The 23,101-nt window shown below is 44.1% G+C and overlaps 1 protein-coding gene, 1 long non-coding RNA gene and 1 pseudogene across 4 annotated transcripts in view; 1 reads left to right on the top strand and 2 right to left on the bottom strand.

Moving 5' to 3' along the window:
* The window catches only part of LOC123591531, a 73,399-nt gene that overhangs the window by 41,365 nt on the left and 8,933 nt on the right, over window positions 1-23,101 (top strand). For all 3 annotated transcript variants that reach the window (XR_006709392.1, XR_006709393.1, XR_006709391.1), the window contains one exon: window positions 13,952-14,038. This is a non-coding gene — a long non-coding RNA (uncharacterized LOC123591531). The remainder of the gene's footprint in view (window positions 1-13,951; window positions 14,039-23,101) is intronic.
* LOC123591530 lies at window positions 11,507-13,956 on the bottom strand (annotated as a pseudogene).
* The window catches only part of EP300 (E1A binding protein p300), an 84,830-nt gene continuing 76,544 nt past the window's right edge, over window positions 14,816-23,101 (bottom strand). Inside the window, exons 28-31 of the mRNA XM_045465958.1 lie at window positions 22,290-22,454; window positions 21,064-21,225; window positions 18,421-18,702; window positions 14,816-18,161 (exon numbers count right to left, since the gene is read on the bottom strand). Of these exons, the coding sequence (XP_045321914.1) occupies window positions 15,954-18,161; window positions 18,421-18,702; window positions 21,064-21,225; window positions 22,290-22,454 (2,817 nt within the window). The 3' untranslated portion in view covers window positions 14,816-15,953. The remainder of the gene's footprint in view (window positions 18,162-18,420; window positions 18,703-21,063; window positions 21,226-22,289; window positions 22,455-23,101) is intronic.

The raw sequence follows: 23,101 nt of genomic DNA, 5'->3' as shown, positions 1-23,101 counted from the left end.
AAATCAATCAATGATCTTTACTCCCACTTCAGAAAATCAGAAGGAGATTTAAAAAGCCCTAAAGCAGGGGAGCCTGGGTGGATTAGTTGGTTAAACATCTGACTTCGACTTAGGTGATGATCTTGTAGTTTGTGAGCCTGAGCCACAAACAGCTCAGAGCCTGGAACCTTTTTCATTTTCTGTGCCTCTCTCTCTCTCTGCCCCCCATCCCACTTGTGCTCTGTCTCTCTCTGTCTCTCAAAAACAAACATAGAAAAAAAAAATTCTAAAGCCAATAGAATGAAGGAAATAATGAAGCTAAAAAATTGAGATTGAAAACAGAAAAATAGAAAAAAGTCAATGAAACCAAACCTGGTTCTTTGAAAAGATCAACAAAATTGACAAACCACATTATTGAGATCAGTAATGAAATAGGGAATATCACTACAGAATCTGCAGACATTAAAAGGATAATAGAATGCCACAAAATACTCTATACACACAGATTTGATAATTTAGGTGAAACGTATCAATTCTTTAAAAAGTATAAACTACCTCACTTCATCAAATATTAAAGTGATCATCTGAATAGTCCTGATAGCCCTATAACTGTTAATGAAATTGAATTCATAAAATTTCCTGAAAAAGAAGTCTCCAGGTCCAGATGGTTTCATTGGAAAGTTCTAAAAAAATGTTTAAAGAATTAACACCAATTCTATACAATCTCTTTCAGAAAATAGAAGATGAGAGCCATTTCAGTCATTTCTCAATTCATTCTATGAAACCAGTATTGCCCTGATATTAAAACCAAAGACAGTAAAAAAAATAAACAAATAAAAAATAAATAAAAGAAAAAAAGAAAATTACAGACCAATATCTCTCATGAATATAGATTCAAAAATACTTAACGGGGCGCCTGGGTGGCGCAGTCGGTTAAGCGTCCGACTTCAGCCAGGTCACGATCTCGCGGTCCGTGAGTTCGAGCCCCGCGTCGGGCTCTGGGCTGATGGCTCAGAGCCTGGAGCCTGTTTCCGATTCTGTGTCTCCCTCTCTCTCTGCCCCTCCCCCGTTCATGCTCTGTCTCTCTCTGTCCCAAAAATAAATAAACGTTGAAAAAAAAAATTAAAAAAAAAAAAAAACTTAACAAAATAATAGCAAATAGATTTCAGAAATGTATAAGAAGAATTGTACATCAAAACCAAGTGAAGTTAATTCCAGAGATCCAAGGCTAGTTCGGTATTTGAAAATAAATCAGTGTAATTTACCAAGAAATATTGTATGATCGTATGAATTGATAGAAAGAATACTTGGCAAAATTCAATACCCATTCATGATAAAAACTCAAGAGACTAGAAATGGAGGGGACTTCTTCAACTTGCTAAAAAACATCTACAGAAAACCTACAACTGACATCATACTTAATGGAAATATTGAATACTTTTCCTCTAAGATCAGAAACAAGGCAAAAATGTCCCCTCTCACCACTGCTAGTCAACATGTACTGGCAGTTCATGCCAGTGTAATGAGGCAAGAGAAGGAAATAAAAGGGATATGGATCAGAAAGGAAGGAATAAAACATTTCTTTTTGCAGATGACATGATGGTCTATGTAGAAAATCCCGTGGCATCAACAGCAATAAAACTCAGTGGAACTAATAAATGAGTTCAGGAAGGTTATAGGATACAAGATGAATATAGAAGTCAACTGTATTTCTTTCTGTATACTATCAATGAGACTGAAATAAAAAAAAAACAAAACCTATATGCCAACTAATTTGGATGTAAATTAAAAACGAAAGACTTAAAAAATGAAAATCAAAATTAAAAGTAAAAATAGCATGTATAATTACAGGGGTGCCTGGGTGGCTCAGTCAGTTGAGTGTCCAACTCTTGGTTTTGGCTCAGGTCATGATCCCAGAGTCGTAGGATCGAGCCCCATGTCAGGCTCCACAGTGTGGAGCCTCCTTGGGATTCTCTTTCTCCCTCTGCTCCTCTCTTCTGCTCATGCACTCTCAATATTTTTCTCTCTCTAAAAATAAAAATGAAGAGGCACCTGGGTGGCTCAATCAGCTGAGTGGCTGACTTCAGCTCAGGTCATGATCTCTCGGTTTGTGAGTTTGAGCCCTGCGTTGGGCTCTGTGCTGACAGCTCAGAGCCTGGAGCCTGCTTTGGATTCTGTGTCTCCCTCTCCTGCTTGCACTCTGTCTCTCTCTCTCTCTCTCTCTCAAAAATAATTAAACATTAAAAAAAATTCTTAAAAAATGAGATAAAAAAAGTCATCACTCACACACACACACACACACACACACACACACCCAAAAAAAAGAAAAAAGAAGAAAAAAAATACTTAGGTGTAAATGTAACAAAACATGTACAGGACTTGCATGCTGAAAACTAAAACACATTGATGAAATTAATCAAAGAGATACAAAGAAACATTCTGTGTTCCTGGACAAGAAGATACAATATAGTAAAGATGTCAGTTATCTCCCAGTTGATATATAGATTTAGCACAATTCCTATCAAAACTCCAGCAAGATTATTTTGTATATTTTGACAAGATTATTCCACACTTTCTATGGGGAAAACAAAGGAACCAAAATAGCTAAACATTTCTGAAGAAGAAAAATGGAAGAATCGCTCTGCTTGATTTTTAGACTTTGGGCTGCATTGATCAGCACTATGGTGATATTGGCAGAGGAACGCACATACGGTTCCATGGATCCAGAAATAGCCCCACACAAGTATGACCAATTTTTGTTCATTTGTTTGTTTTATTTTTGACAAAGGGATACAAGTCATTTGGGGGAGAAAGGATAGTTTTTGGAACCGAGGGTGCTGGAGTAACTGGATGGATATCTGTAGGCAAAAAAAAAACAAAAAAACAAAAAAAAACAAAACAAAGCAAGCCTCAAGCCAAACCTCTCTGTACAAAAATAAACTCAAAATGGTTCTTAGATTTACTGTGAAACATAAAACTGTAAAATTTGAGATGATAACATAAGAGACAATCTCTAAGACCTAGGGTCTGGTTGAAGAGTTCTTAGACATGATGCCAAAAGCATGATCCATAAAAGAAAAAATTTTATTACTGGACTTCATAAAAACCCTGTTAAGAGGATGGGGAAATAAGCTATAAGCTGGTAAAAACATTTACAAACCACATTTCTGACAAAAGACTCATATTTAGAATATATATTTTATTTATTTATGTATTTGCATGAATGGGAGACGGGCAGAAGGAGAGAGAGAACGAATCTTAAGCAGGCTCCATGCTCAACGAGGAGCCTGATGCAGGGCTTGATCCCTGGACCCTCGGATCATGACCTGAGCTGAAATCAATAGTCAGATGCTTAACTGAGTGAGCCACCCCACTTAGGCTCCCATAGAATATATGTTTCTTTTTTTTAAGTTTATTTATTTTTAAGAGAGAGAGAGAGAGAACATGGGGGAGAGGGAGAGAGAGAATCCCAAGGAAGCTGAGCACTGTGAGCGCAGAGCCCAATGCAGGGTTTGATCCCACGAACTGTGGGATCATGACCTGTGCCGAGATCAAGAGTCTGAAGCTTACTCGATTGACCACCTAGATGCCCCTATAGATTTCATTTTCTAAGTGTTAATTGCTGATACATAGAAATGCTAATGATCTTTGTTTACTTTTCTTGTGTCTTCTTTCCTTGATTAATTAACTTACTAGTTTGAATAGCTATTTTGTAGATTCCTAATGGGTTTTTTTATTCACACAATCATGACACCGAGAATAAAAACAGTTCACTTCTTTCTTGCTAACAATTTTGTCTTTGATTTATTTATTTTTTTGTTTTATATTGCTGCCAAAAGCATCCAGTATAATGTTGAAAAGAATTGGTGAGAATGGAGATTACTGCCTGATTCCTGAGCTTAGGGAGAAATCCTTTGATCTCATTATATTACACTTATAATGTAATAGGTATTCTTTTGGGTAGATGCTTAGGATTTTTACATCTGTGTTCATGAGGGCTACTGGTCTTTTGTTTTCTTATAACTGAAAAAATTTTTGGTACCAGGGTAACATTGATTTCATAAAAATGGGTTGAGAAGTGTTCCTGCTATTTTCTAAAAGAATCATATATGACTTCTGTTATTTATTCCTTATATGTTTGATAGAATTCATCAGTGAAATAATCTTGGCCTGGAAGTTTGTTTGTGGGAAGGTTTGAATTATGAATTGAATTAAAAAAATTTTTTTTTCATGTATATTTATTTTTGAGAGAGACAGAAACAGAATGCGAGTGGGTTGGGGCAGAGAGAGAGGGAGGCACAGAATCCGAAGCAGCTCCAGGCTCTGAGCTGTCAACACAGAGCCTGAGGTGAGGCTTGAACTCACGAGCTGTGAGATCATGACCTGAGCCGAAGTCAGATGCTCAACCGACTGAGCCACCCGGGCACCCCTGAATTATCAGTTGAATTTCTTAAATAAATGTAGAGCTATTTAGACTTTTTATTTTTCTTGTTAGTTTTGGTAATTAAAAAAAATTTTTTGGGGTGCCTGGGTGGCGCAGTCGGTTAAGCGTCCGACTTCAGCCAGGTCACGATCTCGCGGTCCGTGAGTTCGAGCCCCGCGTCGGGCTCTGGGCTGATGGCTCAGAGCCTGGAGCCTGTTTCCGATTCTGTGTTTCCCTCTCTCTCTGCCCCTCCCCCGTTCATGCTGTGTCTCTCTCTGTCCCAAAAATAAATAAACGTTGAAAAAAAAAATTTTTTTTAAACGTTTATTTGTTGTTGAGAGACAGAGAGAGACAGAACGTGAGCAGGGGAGGGGCAGAGAGAGAGGGAGACACAGAATCCGAAGCAGCTCCAGGCTCCAGGCTGTCAGCACAGAGCGCGACGCGGGGCTCGACTCACAAACCGCGAGATCATGACCTGAGCTGAAGTTGGACACTTAACTGACTGAGCCACCCAAGAGCCCCTATTTATTTATCTTTGAGAGAGACAGAGAGCAAGAGAGAGAATCCCAAGCAGGCTCCGGGCTGTCAGCACAGAGCCCGACCAGGGCTCAAACTCACGAAACCATGAGATCATGGTCTGAGCAGAAATCGAGAGTCAGACGCTTAATGCTTAACTGACCGAAACACCCAGGCACCCTCTTCTGACTGTTTCTAGCATTTTTTTTTCTTTATTACTCATGGCTTTTTAGCAGTTTTGCTATTATGTGCCTTGGTTTTATTTTCTATGTGTTTATCCTGTTTAGGGTTCATTGAGCTTCTTGGATCTGTGAACTTATGCTTTTCATCAAATTTGCAAATTTTTCTGTCATTTTTTTCAAAAACTATTTTTCCTGGGGCGCCTGGGTGACTCAGTTGGTTAAGCATCTGACTTTGGCTCAGGTCATGATCTTGCGGTTCCTGGTTTTGAGCCCTGCGTCGGGCTCTGTGCTGATAGCTCAGAGCCTGAAGCCTGCTTCGGATTCTGTGTCTCCCTCTATCTGTCCCTCCCCTGCTCACACTCTGTGTTTCTTTCTCTCTCTCCCTCTCTCTCAAAAAAAAAAAAAAAATTTTTTTCCCTACCCCCTTTTCTGGAACTTTAATTATACATCTGCTTGATAGTGTTCTACAGAGGCTAGAAATACTGAAATACTGTTTAGTATTTTCGGTCTTTTTTCTCTCCTTTACATTTTAGATGGTTTGTATCGTATCTTCTAATTCACCAATCATAATTTCCTGTGATATTAAATCTTTTGTTAAACCCATTCATTAACTTTCCACTCCAGACACGGTGTTTTTCATCTCTGGAAGGGCCATCTGTTGGCATGAGTGCCCCCCCCCCCCACCGGCTCCCCGCTCAGGACAGCACCCAAGTACTTGTTCTGTGTGTGTGTCCGATCGTACACGCCTTCTGTGGTGTGTCTTTTTTCTTCTTTTCCTCGACCACCTGGTAGCCCTGAGAATCGAGGGTACTGTTCTGTGCCTCGTATTCTAGGATGTCACCACCTACTGCTTCATTTCCTGTGGTTCTCATCACCAGGCCGTATATGGAAAATCGTGCCTACCCTGTTGTTTTTGCCCCAAGGACGCAGCCGTCTTTCCCCTTCCTTTTGGCGGTGCTGTTCTGTCGGCCTCTGTTGCATGTGTGAACTAGGAGGAAGGACTAGAATTCACGGCCAGAAATCTCGCCATCACAGGTAATAATATATAGTTGGCTCCTTTTTGGCTAATTGGCTGACAGCATCCATGAAGGAAAGAGAAAAATAGTACATGAGTCAGGGCTTTACAGTTTGCAGCATAGTTTCATTAACATGATTTTATGTAATCTTTTTATTGTGATGAACTATACAGAACACAGAGTTTACCATTTTAGCCATTTTTAAGTGTGCAGTTCAGTGGCATTAAGCACACTCACGTTGTCGCACAACCCAAACTGAACTCCGTACCCATTAAACAATAATCTCCCAGTCCCGTGTCCGCAGCGCCTGGCCATCACCATCCTATTTGGCACCTCTATGAATTTGACTAGTTGGGTACCTCACACAGTGGAAACATAGAATATTGGCCCTTTTGTGTCTAGTTTATTTCACTTGGCATCATGTCTTCATGGTTCGTCTATGTCGTAGCATTTGTCGATTTTCCTTTCTTTTTAAGGAATAATATTCCACTGTATGGATATACCCCATTTTCTTTATCCATTACATCCATTGATGGACGCATGGGCTGTTTCCACCTCTTGGCTATTGTGAATAATGCATAATGCTGCCATGGACACGGGTGTCCAGATATTTGTTCAAGTCCCTGCCTTTAATTCTTTAGTGTATCTACTCAGAATTGGAATTCTTGGCCAATAGGATAATGTTATGTCTAATTTTTGAGGAACTGCTATTCCGTCTCCACAGTCGCCGTGCCATTTTACGTTCCCACCACCAACATGCAAGAGTTCTGGTCTCTGCACATCCTCACCAGTACTCATTTATCTTTACAGCTGCTTGGTGAGGAGTGTGGACCACATTCTCTCCATTTCACAGCTGAGACCATTGAGGCCGAGTTACTTGCCTAAGGTTACAGACTGGTGAGTTGTCTCCATAGTCATTAGTCCAAACCTTTTGATTTTTTTAAATGTTTATTTTTGAGGGAGACAGAGAGAGAGAGAGAGAGAGGGAGACCTTGAGTGGGGGAGGGGCAGCGAGAGGGGGACAGAGGTTCTGCAGTGGGCTCTGTGCTGTCCGAGCAGAGCCCAGTGCGAGTCTCGAACTCATGAACCGTGAGATCGTGATCTGAGCCGAAGTCAGACGCTTAACCAGCTGAGCCAGCCAGTTGCCCCCAAACCTTTTGATACTTCTTTATTGAAATATAACTGGCATGTAGCACTGTGTCAGTTTGAGGTGGGCAATGCGTTGATTTGCTACACTTATTTATTGTGATATGATTACCACCATTTTAGCTAACACCTCTTATGTCACATAATTATTTGTTTCTTTGAGGTGGGAGCAATTCAGAGCCAGCCTATCGGTGCCTTTGAAGTTGATAATACAGAATTGTTGACTATAATCACCGTGCTGTGCCTTAGGTCTCCAGGATGCGTGCGTCTGCTAGTTCCAAGTTTATAGCCTTAAACAGCAGATGCCCCAAGTCTGTCCACCCCTGGGCTTCTGGTAACCATCATTTATTTGACTCTGTTTTTACACATTTGACTTTTTTTAGATTCCCCATATAACTGAGAGCCTGCAGTATTTGTCTCCCTCTGTGTGACTTACCTCACTCAGCATAACGCCCTTCAGGGCCACCGATGTTGTAACAAATGGCAGGATTACCTTCTTTCTCAAGGCGGGATACCACCCCGTTGGTACCTATCCCAGGCCTCCTCGACGCGTTCCTCTGTTGGCACTTGTCCTTTTGATTTTATGGTTTACTTTGGCTATCGCTTCATTTTGTTTTTTTTTGTTTTGGTTCTTCCTTCTTCTGTCTCCAGGGGTTGTCACACACAGTAGGCCTTCAGTGCTTCATAAATGGGCAATGACTGAGCTGAGGTTTAGGGTTTTAGCTGGGAGATGTTATCTGCTGCTTTTTCTCCCTTTTGGGTTAATTTCTGCATAGCCAGAAAGAAGGATGACAAATCTCCCTCTCAAAAATGTCAGGCTTAGGTAAAATCATTTTATCACTATCGAGCATTTATGAAGTACATTATTCACTTTTTTCTACCCCTCTCTCTCTCTATTTTTAAGGATTGTATTATTAAGTTATCTCTGCACCCAGCGTGGGGCTCGAACTCACAACACTGAGATCAGGAGTCTTACACTCCACCGACTGAGCCAGCCAGGAGCCCTTCTATCTGTATTTTTAATAAAAGACTCCGGAGATCTTAGAGGTCTGTTTCTTCCACTGAGTAGAAACTCACGTGCACCCCAAGGGAGCCCCGCTTCTCCTGGGACAGACTTTGCCCAAATCTGCACCTGACAACAGGTCTTCCTCTCAATGATCCCGCAGACCCACTCTTTCTGACTTTCCAGGCCTCTCGCCTGCCCACTGAACACCCCTGGAACTTCAGGTGGGGCTCTTGGGAGGCGGCTCGAAAGAGCACTGTCCCTCCGGCTGGTCTGTGGCCTCCTTTTTTTTTTTTTTTTTTAACTTTTATTTATTTTTGGGACAGAGAGAGACAGAGCATGAACGGGGGAGGGGCAGAGAGAGAGGGAGACACAGAATCGGAAACAGGCTCCAGGCTCCGAGCCATCAGCCCAGAGCCCGACGCGGGGCTCGAACTCACGGACCGCGAGATCGTGACCTGAGCTGAAGTCGGACGCTTAACCGACTGCGCCACCCAGGCGCCCCTGTGGCCTCCTTTTTAATTGAGATCTAATTCACATATCGTAAAATTCACCCTTTGAAAGCTTACAATTCGGTGGTTTTTAGTACTTTCAGGGCTGTGCAGCCATCATCACAGTCTAATTCCAGAACATTTTCATCACCCCAAAAAGAAACCCTGTACCCATCAAGAGTCTCTCCTCATTCTCCCCTTTCCTGAGCCCCTGGCAAGCACTGCTCTACTCTCTTTCTGTGTGGATTTGCCTGTTTGAAACATCTCATATAAATAGAACCATATAGTATGTCGTCTTCTGTGTCTGGCTCCTTTCACTGAGCACGATGTGTTCAACATTCAGCCAGGTTGTTGTGTAAATCCCTCCTTCCTTGCTTCCAGTGGCTGGATCCTGTTCCATTGGATGGACGTTTGAATTGCTTATTTTTTCAGCCTTTATGAATAATGCTGCCATGGACATTTGGGCACAAATTTTTGTGTGAACGTATGTTTTCAGTTTTCTTGGGTATATAACAAGGAGAGGAATTGCTAGGTCATATCGTAACTCTGTATGTAACTACTTCTTATGTTATGGACAGGCATTTACTGAGATAAATTTTCTGCAGTGTATAAATCATTCCTACGCATACAGATACTTAACTTTTTAGAGGAATTGCTACAGTTTTCCAAAGCGGCTGCACCATTCTCCACCCCACCAGCGGTGGGTGAGATTCCACTTTCTCCACATCCTCGCCAGCACTGGTTATTGTCTATTTTCGATTATGGCCATTCTAGTGGGTGTGAAGTGGCATCTCATTGTAGTTTCGATTTATTTGTGTTTCCCTAATTACTAATGACGTTGAGTATCTTTTTGTTGTCGAGAACTGACCTCTGTGCTCCTGCTCCGGAGCCGAAATAGAACACGAAGACGGTTTGGTGATAAAGAGCGACGATAATTGTATTACTTTGCCAGGCAGGAGAGGTTGCCACAGGCTGATGTCTTCAAAACTGTAGACCAGGGGCACCCGGCTGGCTCAGTCAGTGGTGGAACGGGCGACTCTTGATCTTGGGGTTGTGAGTTCAAGCCCCACAATGGGTATGGAAACTGCTTTAAAAAAAAAGAAGAAAAAAGAAAAACTGTAGAGCCGCCTGGGGTGAAAGGCTGAAGGGTTTTATAGGAAAACACAGGATCTAGGCTGTTTTGATAAGAATCTGGTATGTGCTACCAGCCACGATCCTTCGTCATGTCTTCAAGGTGGTCTCATGACCAGCCCTGGCAACAGCTGTCTGAATCTTGTTACTAAGTATACATTGAGGTCACCGAGATGTCTATATTGATAAGAAGTTCCTGGAACAAAGGATTCTACAGAACAACAAGTGAAGGTGGAGGAGGAGGCTTCAAAAATGAAGAAGAGAAAAATTCCTCAGTTTAAAGTCAGCCTTTTGCTGAAGCATTAGTGTGTCCATCTTTATGTCTATGCATCTGTACTTTTTAAAAAGTTTATTTTTAAGTAATCTCTACACCCAACATGGGGCTTGAACTCACAACCCTGAGATCAAGAGTTGCATGGTCTACTGACTGAGCCAGCCAGGTGCCCCAACACTTGTACTTTTATAGCCGTTTCATTTTCATGTGCTGATTACCCATTTGTATCTCATCTTTGGGGAAACATCTATTCAAATCTGGTGCCCATTTTTTCATTGGGTTATGTATCTTTTTTTTATTGTGGAGTATGAGAGGTTGTTTTTTTTTTTTTAAGATGATACATCATGATGATTCCATTTTTTATTTTATTATTTTATTTTTTTAACTTTTATTTATTTTTGAGACAGAGACAGAGCATGAACTGGGGAGGAGCAGAGAGAGAGGGAGACACAGAATCTGAAACAGGCTCCAGGCTCTGAGCTGTCAGCACAGAGCCCGACGCGGGGCTTGAACTCACGGACCGTGAGATCATGACCCGAGCCGAAGTCGGACGCCCAACCGACCGAGCCACCCAGGCGCCCCATGATGATTCCATTTTTTTTTTTTTTTAATTTTTTTTTTTCAACGTTTATTTATTTTTGGGACAGAGAGAGACAGAGCATGAACGGGGGAGGAGCAGAGAGAGGGAGACACAGAATTGGAAACAGGCTCCAGGCTCTGAGCCAGCAGCCCAGAGCCCGACGCGGGGCTCGAACTCACGGACCGCGAGATCGTGACCTGGCTGAAGTCGGACGCTTAACCGACTGTGCCACCCAGGCGCCCCATGATGATTCCATTTTTTAAAGTTTATTTATTTTGAGAGAGAGAGAGAGAGAGAGTGAGCAGGGGAGGGGCAGAGAGAGAGAGAGAGAGGGGGAGAGAGAATCCCAAGTAGGCTCCACGCTGTCAGTGCAGAGCCCAAAGTGGGGCTTGAACTAATCAATTGTGAGATCATGACCTGAGCTGAAACCAAGAGAGTTGGACGCTTAACCAGCTGAGCCACCCAGGTGCCCCTTGGTATCAGAGTTTTTATATAGTCCAGATACACAGACCCTTATCAGATAGAATTTGCAAATACATTATCCCATTCCATGGGAGTGTCTTTTCACTTTCCTGATACTATCCTTTGATGTACAAGAGTTTCAAATTATGTTCAAGTCCAATTTTTTTCCTGGTTGCTTGTGCTTTAATTTAGGTAATTATTGACTAATCCAAGATTATGAAGACTTATACCTGTTTTCTTCTATGACTTTTGTAGGTTTGGCTGTTACATTTAGGTCTATGATGTATTTTGAGTTAATTTTTGTATTTGGCATGAGGTAGAGGTCCAACTTCTTTCTTTTACATTGTGGGTATCCCATTGTCCCAGCACCATTTGTTGAAAAGACTATTCCTTCTGCATTGAGTTCTCCTGGCACTCTTGCCAAAACTCAACTGAAATATTTGGGTTTATTTCTGGACTCTGTTCCATTGATCTAAATGTCTGTCCTTATGCTACTACTGTTATCTTAACAACTTTGGATTTGTAGTTTATTTTGTATTAACATTTTTTACAGTGAAAAAATTTAAATTTGGCCAGTTGGACTCAGTTTAGATGATCCCAATTTTGTTGGCAATATCCAAAGCATCCTCCTAGTCAGGAGCCAATCGAACATATGCCGTCTTCTCTCTGCTGGGCCTGATCAGGGTGTTGGCCTTGGCCACATCAGTGTCATAGAGCTTCTTCACAGCCTGTTTGATCTGGTGCTTGTTGGCCTTAACATCCACAATGAACACAAGTGTATTGTTGTCTTCTATTTTCTTCATATCTGACTTGGTAGTCAGGGGGAACTTGATGATGGCATAGTGCTCAAGCTGGTTTCTCCTAGGGGGCCTCTTTCAAGGATATTTGGGCTGCCCTAGGAGACGCAGTGTCTTGGGCCATAGGAATGTGGGTGACGTGTGGATCTTCTTTTTTTGTTTTAAAGTATATATTTTTTTAATGATCTCTACCCCCAATGTGGGGCTTGAACTTATAACCCCAAGATCAGGAGTTGTGTGCTCTTCCGATTGAGCCAGACAGGAGCCCCGGATCATCTTCTTCTTCTTCTTCTTTTTTTTTTTGGTGACTGTGGACGCCTCTCAGCACCACTTTCTTGGCATTCAAAGCCTGGGCTTTCAGTTCAGCTTTGGGAGGGGCAGGGGCTTCCTTCTTTGCTTTTAGCACCATCTTCGTGAAATGTAGATTTGTAGTTTAAATTTGAAAATTTGGAAGTATGAGTCCTCCAAATTTATACTTCTTTTTCAAGATTGTTTTGGCTATTTGGCTCCTTTGCATTTCCGTATACAATTTAGGATCAGCATCTCAGTGTCTTCCAAGGAAAAAGAAAAAAGCCAGCAGATAATTTGGTACGGGTTGCACTGAATCTCTAGATGGGGTTAGAGCGTAACCTTTGCCCAGCATTAGTGAGGTCTTCCCAGTCTTCTGATCCATGAACGATGTTTTTTTGTTTGTTTTTTCAGTTTTCAGTGTACAAATCTTACACCTCTTTTGTTAACTTTATTCTTAAACGTTTTATTACTTTTGATACTCGTCTATGCTCTTTAACCAGGGTGACCTCATCACGAACGTAGCATTCCAGGACACCATCCATCTGGTTGTACAAGAAGTCTGGGGAACTTATCTTTATGATTCCTTGTTCCCTGCACCCCCTCTGCTGCCCTCCCCCCTCTCAGGTTTTAGTCTGTATGTTGCATTTGCTTGGAACGGGGCCCCTGTGTCGTATGTAGTTAATTTGATGCCATCATTAGGGCTTCTCCCTATTAAGGGGGATGAATGATACGGAGAAGAGAGGCTTTGGAGCTCCACAGACCTTTGACTCTGGGAAGCCATTTACTGGCTGTGTGACCTTGAGCGACTTGTCACTTTTCCTTTGTCGGTTGGGGCTGTGTGTAAGCAAGGTAAATGGAAGCACTTGGAACACTACTCGCCCCCATTGGGTCCATTTCCTAGACTGATGTGTTATTAACAGCCCAGAGACTTGGGCCTTTCAGCTCTTCCCAACTTTTCATGGTGAGAATATTCAAACACAGAAACATTGAAATCAGCTTCTTGTATTCCTGATTCTGGATTCATCCTTATCTACCCCCCCAACACTGACCCTGGCTTGGGGAAGGACAGCTTTCCCCCCTTCCTGCTTATTTCCGCCCCTACTCCCTCTTTACAACATTGTAGTGAAAATGATTGAACACTTCAACCCAGCTGTCCTTAGCTAGAGGCTAGTATTTACTGCTTGGAAATAGCTTAGAATTCTGAGTTATTTCCCTGTTGGGGGCTCCGATTAATCCTGGGCCCCTAGAACTAGGGAGAAAACAGGTGGGTGGGGGTCTTTCTGTAGCAGGTGTCCACCTTCTTCTGTAATCTGGTGTCAAGTGGACCTTGAAGCTGTTTTTCCAACAGGGTCGGATTCTTCTCTCTCCTTACTCATCCTCCACCTTTTCCATCTTCCCTCCAAAATTGGTTCTTAAATTTTCTTTTAGTATCGCATGTATTGTAAACTGTACACCACCACACAGGCTCGGCCTTGGGACCCTGTGATTAAGTCGCATCTCTACCGACTGAACCAGCCAGGCAGGCGCCCTTCCAAGATCCATTTTAAGTACTATCCTTTCCAGACTTTCCCATCAGCAGGTTTTGCCGACTCGCACCTGTTCCCTGCTTGTACCATCAACGCTTTCTTTTATCCCCCTTAAGCATCTTTTTTTCTTGCAGGGCTGCGTCCTGTCCTTGTGTGCCATCCTGCCTGGCACAGAACGGAGGTGCTCCAGGTGTATCTGCTGGACCACCGAGCCAAGGCAGGTAGGTGCGTGACATTTTCTGGAGTGGTCTCTGGTTAATGCTCAGTGCGCGAGTTCATCTCACATCGAGATACTGGTTATTTTTGTTGAGACAATATAAAATAGAATAGGTGTTTGAATTAAGCTCCTCGAAGATCTTTCTTCAGTCTTTAGTGGACTGTGGTAAAGCTCTACGACAAAAACAAGGACTGCCTGATGACGCCAAAGCAGCCAACAGTATTCTGCTTTTTAAGTTTCTAATGATTTAGTTGGAGACCTCTTCATTCTGTAAACACCTAGCGCAATACTGGACTCGTTGTAATCTCTTAGGTTTCCAGATCTTATTTCCACACACTTTCCTCTCTTACATCCTCACCCCGCGTCCCCTCTCATTGACTTACTGGTTAGCAGGTAGCAAAGCCAAAGTGTAACAGAGGATAAGCACTTATGTCGCCCAAGGCATCAAGTGCTGTTTTCTCAAGGAGCTACTTCTGACTTAGGTATGATCCAGCTGAGGTGCTGACTCTTATCCCTGTAAGGTCCTGTGTCAAGCTGTGAAAAGCTAATGAATATCAATTAAAATTGGTGTAATTGACATTTAGCTGGTATTTGGTTTTTCCCCTGAACTTTGGATAAATTTACCAAAATCTATTTGTGAATGCACTTTATGTAATAGTGTAGGAAGGCTGCAAACTAGTGCTTTTGTTTTTTCCTCTGAACCCCGCGTACCAGACATTGAATCAGATCAATGTGTGCTAAGACAAAGATGTGATGGCAAGAAGTGAAACAAGGTCAGGTATCTGTCTCACACAGTTTATTTAACAATAGGTAATAAGAAATCAAATTTAACAGTCTATACAGTGATCCAAAGTTCATATTTATAAGTAATCAACTTTAATTGCATGATTTACAACAGTTGAGGGTTTTTGCTTTCTATTTTCAAGTTTTACAGAAAGTGTGTGTGTGTGTGTGTGTGTGTGTGTGTGTGTGTATGGGGGGGTGGGGGCAGGGTAAGGAGGAAGAAAGCAAGCAAAGAAGAAACCCCAGGGATATTTTGCATGTTAAAATCATCCCGCTGGAATCGTTTCTTACCCTCTTTTTAATTTTTTCCTTTGTTAGATGTAAAAATAACGAAAAAAATTCTTTCAAGAAACAGAACCACAATATATAATACATCAATTTGGCAGCTGCCCCTGTATATTTTGAAAAAGTCATTTTTCTCTCTACATGTACAAATTATTTTAATACTTGAAGTTTTTACGCTCAGACTTACGGAATAGAAAATTTTCTGGAGCACAAAAGTTGACTTGAGGGGAGGAAAGGAGTTTTTTTTTTTTTGTTTTTTTTGTTTTTTTTTTTTACATTTTTAAAAGAATGAACATCTTTGCACCCAGAGAAAAAAAATTGGTATTTTAATATATATTTATATATATTTATATATATATAGAATGTAATTTTAAAGTAACATTAACCCCTTTTGTCCTCTGGTTTTAGAAATGTTCTAACTCTTCCATAAAGTGAGGAAAATAGGGAAAAATGTCAACCATCTGCACCAGTAAATAATAACTATTAATATTACATATTTTCATTAATTTAAAAAAAATAATAAAACCTATTGGAGGTGCAAGGCAGGAGCATATGGTTGGCTTCACGGACCTCAGCCTCCTCCCAGTGCACACTTGAACCACACACACAAGGGGGGAAAAAAAGGCTGGTGGGAAACCAGCCATAACAAAAATATATTCTTTGTATTCTATCATCCCTCAGGTTCATCTCGCATGTTTGCTTTAAACCACAAACAGCTACTGCACAGTTCTTATGTGTTCCACGGAAAATTGTCTTTTAGGCTAAGAAAGATTCAAAAAAATTGTTTTCAGTACAAAAAGTCTTGTTAAGAGAAAATAATTTTTTTGCTCCCAAAATACTACAAGGTGTCTCTAGTGTATGTCTAGTGTACTCTGTGAGAGGTTTGAATTCAAGTCTGAGTTATCGGTGCTGAGTCCCAGGTCCGTGGCGCTTGCACCATGGAGGTTTGCCATGCCTGGATTGCTAGCGAGCTGAGAAAGCATTGAACTCTGGTCCGGGCTGGCAAAATGCCCTTGTTCCATGGGGTTGGCCTGGGCAGCTACCAGTCCAGGATGTGGAGAACTGGTCTGTGGGGACACGTGGTGTGGAGAAGGCTGAGGCTGCATCCTCGGGGAAGGGCTGGAGTGGGGGGGCTGGGACTGTGGCCGCGGAGAAGGGACAGGCTGGGGTGAACGCACTTGATTGGAGAGAGAAGAAGGGATCTGCTGGCCTTGGAGGTGTGGGGACTGAGCCTGGTTTGGGAGCATATGCTGTTGGGGGCTCATGGGGTTGGGCTGAGCGGGGGACCCCATCTGTTGCTGGAGGAGTCGCTGCTGATACGCCTGCAGACTGGCTCCTGCCTCCGCTCCCAAGGCCTGGGGGAGCTGGCCCATCGGTCCCATGTTCCCTTGTTGCATCTGTTGCATGTGATGCTGCATCCGCTGCTGCTGCTGCTGCTGCTGCTGCGGTGGGGGGTAGCCAACTCCCTGGGGTTGCTGGAACTGGTTGTGGTTGGCCATTCCAGGGCCGATTCCGGGCCCGGCTCCCTGCTGCTGCTGCTGCTGCATCATCTGCTGCCGTCTCAAGAGGTCTCGGAACTGTGAAGGCATGGCGTTGTGATTCATGTTCATCTGCTGAGCCTGGGGGCTCATCCCTCCCATGGGTGGCTGGAGTTGCTGCTGCGGTGGCTGCTGCTGCGGCAGGCCGGCCCTCTGGACGCCTGCCTGCATGGGGTTCATGTTCGGCATGGCCGGATTAGAGTGGACGCCCTGCTGGCCCGGCATGGTAGGTGGCTGCAGCCCCGGCTGGCCCTGGGGCATGCCAGGCTGCCCGGGGAGGGGCTGTTGGTTAGAGTTGGCATACTTGGCAGCCCGCTGCTTGATGAACGCGGCCAACAGCTGGGGGTTGGCGTGAAGGATACTAAGCACCTGTTGCTGCTGTAGGGGAGAGCTGGGAGACCTGAGAGTCCGCAAAAGGTTTTGTAAGGCTTGTTGAGACACAGTGCCTGGTTTGAGAGGGCTCACGCCTACCTGGCCCAGTCCCGGTTGGGGAGCCATATTCAAGGGCTGACCGTGCTGGGCCACGGACATCATGGCCGGCCTTGGCATCCCGGGCTGTAGTTGCTGGGGTTGAGGCAAGCCTCCTTGGGCCCACGGTGGCTGTTGCTGCATGCCTGTGGGCCCCATCCCTGGCTCCAAATGCCCACTGGGACCTCTGGCCATGGGGGGTGGGTTCATACCCATGGGGGCCATCGGAGTCATCTGGGGCATCTGGTGCTGGATTGGCCTCTGAAAAATTTGCACGTGGGCCATCTGGCGCTGCGTCTCAGCCGCCCTCTGAATCTGCATTGCCATTTCCACTGCCGCAGGTGGGGGCCCCGGAAGGGGTGGCTGAGCAGTCTGAGGGGGGGTCGGAGGGGTCACCTGGCCCGCCGCCTTACCCTGGGAGACAGGGCCAGGAGCCTGAGTCCTAGGCAAGTAGGGTGGCATGCTGTTGGGAGGGGTAGGCTGGGGCTGAGAGGGGGGCTGGGGTTGGGGCGTCTGCGGGGTGGTGGGCTGCTGGCCGGTGGGCGTGGTGGGTGTGGCGGGAGTCGGGGAGGGCAGGCCTTGTTGCTGCCCCACCACGCCGGTCCGCTGCATGCTGGCCATCCTCCTGCGGAGCATCTGGGCCTGCTGCAGCCGGTGCTGCAGCTGCTGCTGCCGGAGCTTTTGCTTGATGTTGAGGCAGAAGGGCACCGGGCACTTGTTCTCCTGGCAGTGCTTGGCATGGTAGCAGCACAGGGCGATGAGCTGCTTGCAGATAGGGCAGCCTCCATTGGTTTTCCGCTTGCAGCCCTTGGTGTGCTGCACGACCCGCTTCATCTTCTGGCAGGACGGCAGCGAGCAGTTGGCGTTGCGGCACTGGCAGGCGTGCACCAGGGACTGGATGCAGCGCTGGATGCTCAGGCGGCGAGAGTCTCCTGGGCTCTGGGTGGCCGCGGCCTGCTGGCTGTTGCTCTCATCATCTAGGCCGAGACCTAGTTTCTCCATTTTGTGGTCGTGGTTTTTAGTGTTATAGCAGGTGATACACAAATCGTAATCCTGGGGGAGAAACAGGCACAGTCAACTCTCCAAGATTTAAGTCATTCAGAAACATTGCATGTATTCTGCTGGGGTCCCAAAGGCCCCTTTGAGAAAGACTCTTCAGCTCTACCATGAAAATCTGAGAAGCAGGCCCGTCCCACTCTGCGCTACTTTTCACCCCTGGCACTGAGCGCAGACCTGTGTGACATCTGTAGGCACTGCCTCTCAGGAACCCAGAACACCCCAGCACCCTCTGCTCCCCACCCCTGGGGCCTACCTCGCACACGGTGCAGTGCCAGCGCGTCTCCACGTGGTGCTTGCACTCGTTGCAAGTGTAGACAAAGCGGTCCTGGCTCTGGGTGTGCAGCTCCACCAGCATACACATGGTGGACCACTGGGCTCTGCGCAGTGAAGAGAACTCCAGGTGCTTGTCCCTTGCGAGGGTAAGGAAGGCGTCCCGCCCATCCATCAGATCGCAGGGGATGAGGGGGTCAGGGTCAACAATGGGAGGCAGGGAGTTGGCGGCAGGGCCGGCGATGAGACGGATCACAAAGAAGACCTGTGAAGCAGACACCCTCAGTCTGACTCTGGAACAAGAGTGCTGCGTGGCACCAGGCCAATGGCAGCAAACAGGTGAGCCGAGCTGAATGCCCGTGAGGCCGGGGCCACTGGAAGAGCTTACAATCACACAAGGTCCCACGATATAGCCCTTGCTTTCTCCTGCTCACAAGCCTCTCGTCTCTTCTCTGAGAACGACTACAATGGGCCTGAAATCGACAGCTTGTTACCTTCTCGTTAATAATCCCTTCAAAACAAGAAGGGTCTGGGGCAAGCACAGTGCACGGACAGTGCACATTTTGCCCCAAAGTGGTCTACTCTAAGACCGAATCCATGGTTGGATCGGAATCAAGAGGGAACAAGTCAGACAAATCCAAATTGAGGGACATCCTACGAAACACTTTTTGGCCTTGACTTACAACAAACGGCCACGTTATGAAACAAAAGAAAGCCCGGAACCGAGACGTGGCAGCTCAACCTGACACACAATCCTTAACTGGAGCGGAAGGGCCAGACATTAGATGGTGGCACTGGGGGAAGTCTCCTGAGTGTGAAGCCACAGTGTGGTTAAGCAAAGGAGGTCTTCTTCCTTAGCTTGAATGGGATAAAGAAAAGATGTAGCAAAACACGAACAATTGGTGAATCTCAGCGAGGGCTATGGCAGGGGGTCCACTGTGCAACTCTCCGCAAGTTTGAAATGTTAAAAAGTTGGTGGGGATGGGAAAGAAAAAAACAAAACAAAACAAAACCTTCTTAGCTCTTGCTGCAGAAACAGCAAAAGTTTTGTTCATTAAATTCTGAAAGGACACAATCACCATGAACTACTATAACCATTAGTGTAAAGGCTGCAACAGGAAGCTGATATTGTAGGTCTATTTTACATTAACTAGTCTCTAAATGTGAAACCTCATTACACTGAAAAATGTACCTTTAAGAGATCAGGACCTTGTGAGCAACTGTGGTACTGGACACTATATTCTACCAGTTTCCCAGAGACCAGCGAACTGGCAGTAACACTTGTAATATACTTGGGCAGCAGTGTTTGCATAAAACAAGAGCCTTAAGACACATTTCCAGAAAAAGAACATACAGCAAGAGAGCACACTTAGTAGAGACACATCTCAAACAGATGCCAAAACTTAAAAGCATCAAAGAACCTTGACGTGCGCTAGACCTTGTAATATTGTGGCTCAAAGAAAGCATTCAAAGCAAGGAAGAGCATTTTGAAAATGTGACGCACAGGAAAGCATTGAATCTAACAAGTGGGGAATGCCTGTAATAAATCACTCAAAACAGAGGCAAATAAAACCATCTGGTGACTCCCTTGGAAATCTTTACTATGGCCAACCTTCCAGTAACGATCATGATTACTTCCATTGTATGTTACCCTCCAGCTAAGACAACAAACCCAAGTTGACGACCTCAGACTCTAATTCCCACTATTTACATCTTCAGAGTCAATAAAATCATAGACTACATCCACAACTTAAGTCAAACGTATTACAATGTACTCTAAGGGTACTTCCCAAATATCCTGTTATGCTAGAATCTTGTGACACAAAATATTGCTTGAAATAGTAACTGTTAATGGTTGAGAATATCAAATGAGGCACCCACGAGAACTCAGAAGTCCTGATGGTTACAAACAGAGTTGGACAGGGCGGTGCCTGGGTGGCTCAGTTGGTTAAGTGTCCGACTTCAGCTCAGGTCATGATCTCATAGTTTCTGAGTTTGAGTCCTATGTCGGGCTCTCTGCTGTCATCACAGAGCCCACTTCAGATCCTCTGTCTCCACCCTCTCTTTTGCCCCTCTCCCACTCATGTTCTCTCTCAAAAACAAACAAACGAACAAAAAAACTCCAGACAGGCTATGCTTATGCTTTTAATGTATGAGGCACGATCCAAAGCCATCAAGATTTCTAACACAGCTGCAAATCAAAGCATCCGTATCACTTCCTGTTCTTACCTCCTATTCTAAAAAAAAAATTTTTTTTTAAATGTTTATTTATTTTTGAGACAGAGAGAGACAGAGCATGAACGGGGGAGGGTCAGAGAGAAAGAGAGACACAGAATCGGAAACAGGCTTCAGGCTCTGGGCCATCATCACCCCAGAGCTCGACGCGGGGCTCGAACTCACGGACTGCGAGATCGTGACCTGAGCTGAAGTCGGACGCTTAACCGACTGAGCCACCCAGGCGCCCCTCTTACCTCCTATTCTAGCTAGCCTCTTTTCTTCCTTCTTACTCCTCGGATGATTTCTTTCTTCTGAATTTCAAATGGTCTGTTGTGCTCAATGCCAACCATGGTAGGCAGTGTTTCAGAACCCCTGCCCTGCTTTTCCTCCCAAAATGGCCACACCTTACCTCTTTGTGTTTTTCCATTGTGGCATACAGCTTCTGCGAGAGGTCGTTGGACACATTGGGCATGCCTGGCTTCTTCTTGTTGCCCCTACTGAGGCTGCTTTTGTTTTTGCTGGTTTTCTTATTATTTTTCTTTTTAGCATTTTTGCTGTCTCCCTTTGTCACCTGCAGGTTAACAGAGGGGACAAGAAAATGTTGACATTTTTGTTAAGAAGTGATTTGAATAATACTAATGGTAGAAGGATCCTCCTTTTCTTTGACACTAGAGATTCTAATCTTATGCCTTCTGCCAACTTTTACACGTACCCTATTTTTTAAGCTGCTACTTACAGTGAACTAAAGTTTACTAACGTTTTTGTACTAATTTTCTCCCAGTGAAGAATCCCTACACTAAGATCCCTCAATAAGGCAATGGCAGTCTTAGCTTTTTGACAAGAGCCTCACAGTTTGTGGAGACCCCTGAGATCTATCCATCCTATTCCAGAATTGAGGACAGGGAACAAGGAGTAGCAGTGTGGGATACTGAAGAATACACTGGAAGCAGGGAGCCAAACACCTTGGTTTCATTTCCTTCCACTCACATTCTAGAATTTTATGAGTCTACTGTAAAAAATAAAACAACAGCTTGAAAAGACAACTCAAACTACAAGGCTACGAAGAGTTCAACAGGCTACTTAAAGGGTGACTTTAGTAGTTTGGACTCAACGAAGACCATTCTAGCTACGCTATGGAGAAATAACTGACCAGGAAAATCTCAGATGGTCCTCTGACAAAAGCCAGGTCGTGTATGGACGACTGACAAACTCTGGCCCAGGCCTGTTTTCATATGGCTAAGAACGGTATGTACATGTATAAAGTAGTGTTAAAAAAAAAAAAAAGCCCCAAATATTCACGATCAGGATCTTTACAGGAAGTACTTTGCCACCCCCTGTTCTATATAGGTGATTCTTCTATCAGTTTTTCAGGGTTTCCTTCCTTCTGTTTTCCAATACCAGAAATCCAAGGTTCCATTTTAAAAGGGTGGGGGGGGGAGGGCAACACCTGATGTTAAAAAGGTTTAAAACCATGGAAAGAGAACATTAGTAACTTATCTAAGCCAATTATTTCTTGACCAATTTAAGGAGCTCTTTCACACCTGAGAGCTTTAGACCTGGTCAAAACTTGAAGCCCGCTCCTGATTACCCATGAGAATCAAGGCAGAAGCTGGAAAGAAAATGCAAAGCCCTTACATCTGTGCTTTCGTTGCTGGTGTTTTCTTCTCTCTTTCTCTCTTCCTCCTCCTGTTCCAGTTCTTTAATGCTCTCTTCCAGAACATTGGGCCAGAAATCACCCTCAAAGTAAGGCAACTCCTTTGCACTTGTTAATCGATCTTCAGTAGCTTGTTTAAAAATATCCTGTGAAAATACCCAGGTACAAATAGTTTTTTTTAAAAAAAGCATTTACCATACAAAAACAGTCATAGCTAATGGACACAAGAAACATGAAAGATTAAAATGTCATCTGAAAGAAAGGTGGCAGAGATTTTATACCTAAGCCCCATGGCCCGAGGAGACATTCAGTCATAAACAATGAAAAATCATGGTCTGCAGTCAGTATTTCTGGTTTTGTCTTTCCTCTTTGCCTGTGAGGACAGGGAGATTACCTGCCTTTATACAAAGTAGGAAATTATCCTGCTAGGACCAATGGCAGAGGCAGAGGCATCATCAATCACACTGTGGCCTTTACTACTCCTGATAACACAAGACACTGTAATGTGAGGAATGCCTGCCTTATACCCATCCCCCACCTCCTGAGAAATGTGCTCAAAACAACCTAAACTACAAATACTGGAAACTGCATGGCTACAGACCCGCTCTCTATGCTGCTCGGGAAACAACCAGTTGGTGCTTTTCTCCCCAGGAGTTAACAACAGATAAGAAACTTATCTGTTCAAGTTCTTATCGTGAGATGCTCTCTAATCATGAATGGCTAAAATACATTTCTCGTCACATCTTTAAAAGAGATTTGTTGATCTAAGTCTCTTTTAAAACAGTTTTTCTTG

Source organism: Leopardus geoffroyi, chromosome B4, assembly GCF_018350155.1.
Source record: "Leopardus geoffroyi isolate Oge1 chromosome B4, O.geoffroyi_Oge1_pat1.0, whole genome shotgun sequence".
Classification (NCBI taxonomy): domain Eukaryota; kingdom Metazoa; phylum Chordata; class Mammalia; order Carnivora; family Felidae; genus Leopardus; species Leopardus geoffroyi.
This window is presented reverse-complemented; position numbering and strand designations above follow the sequence as displayed.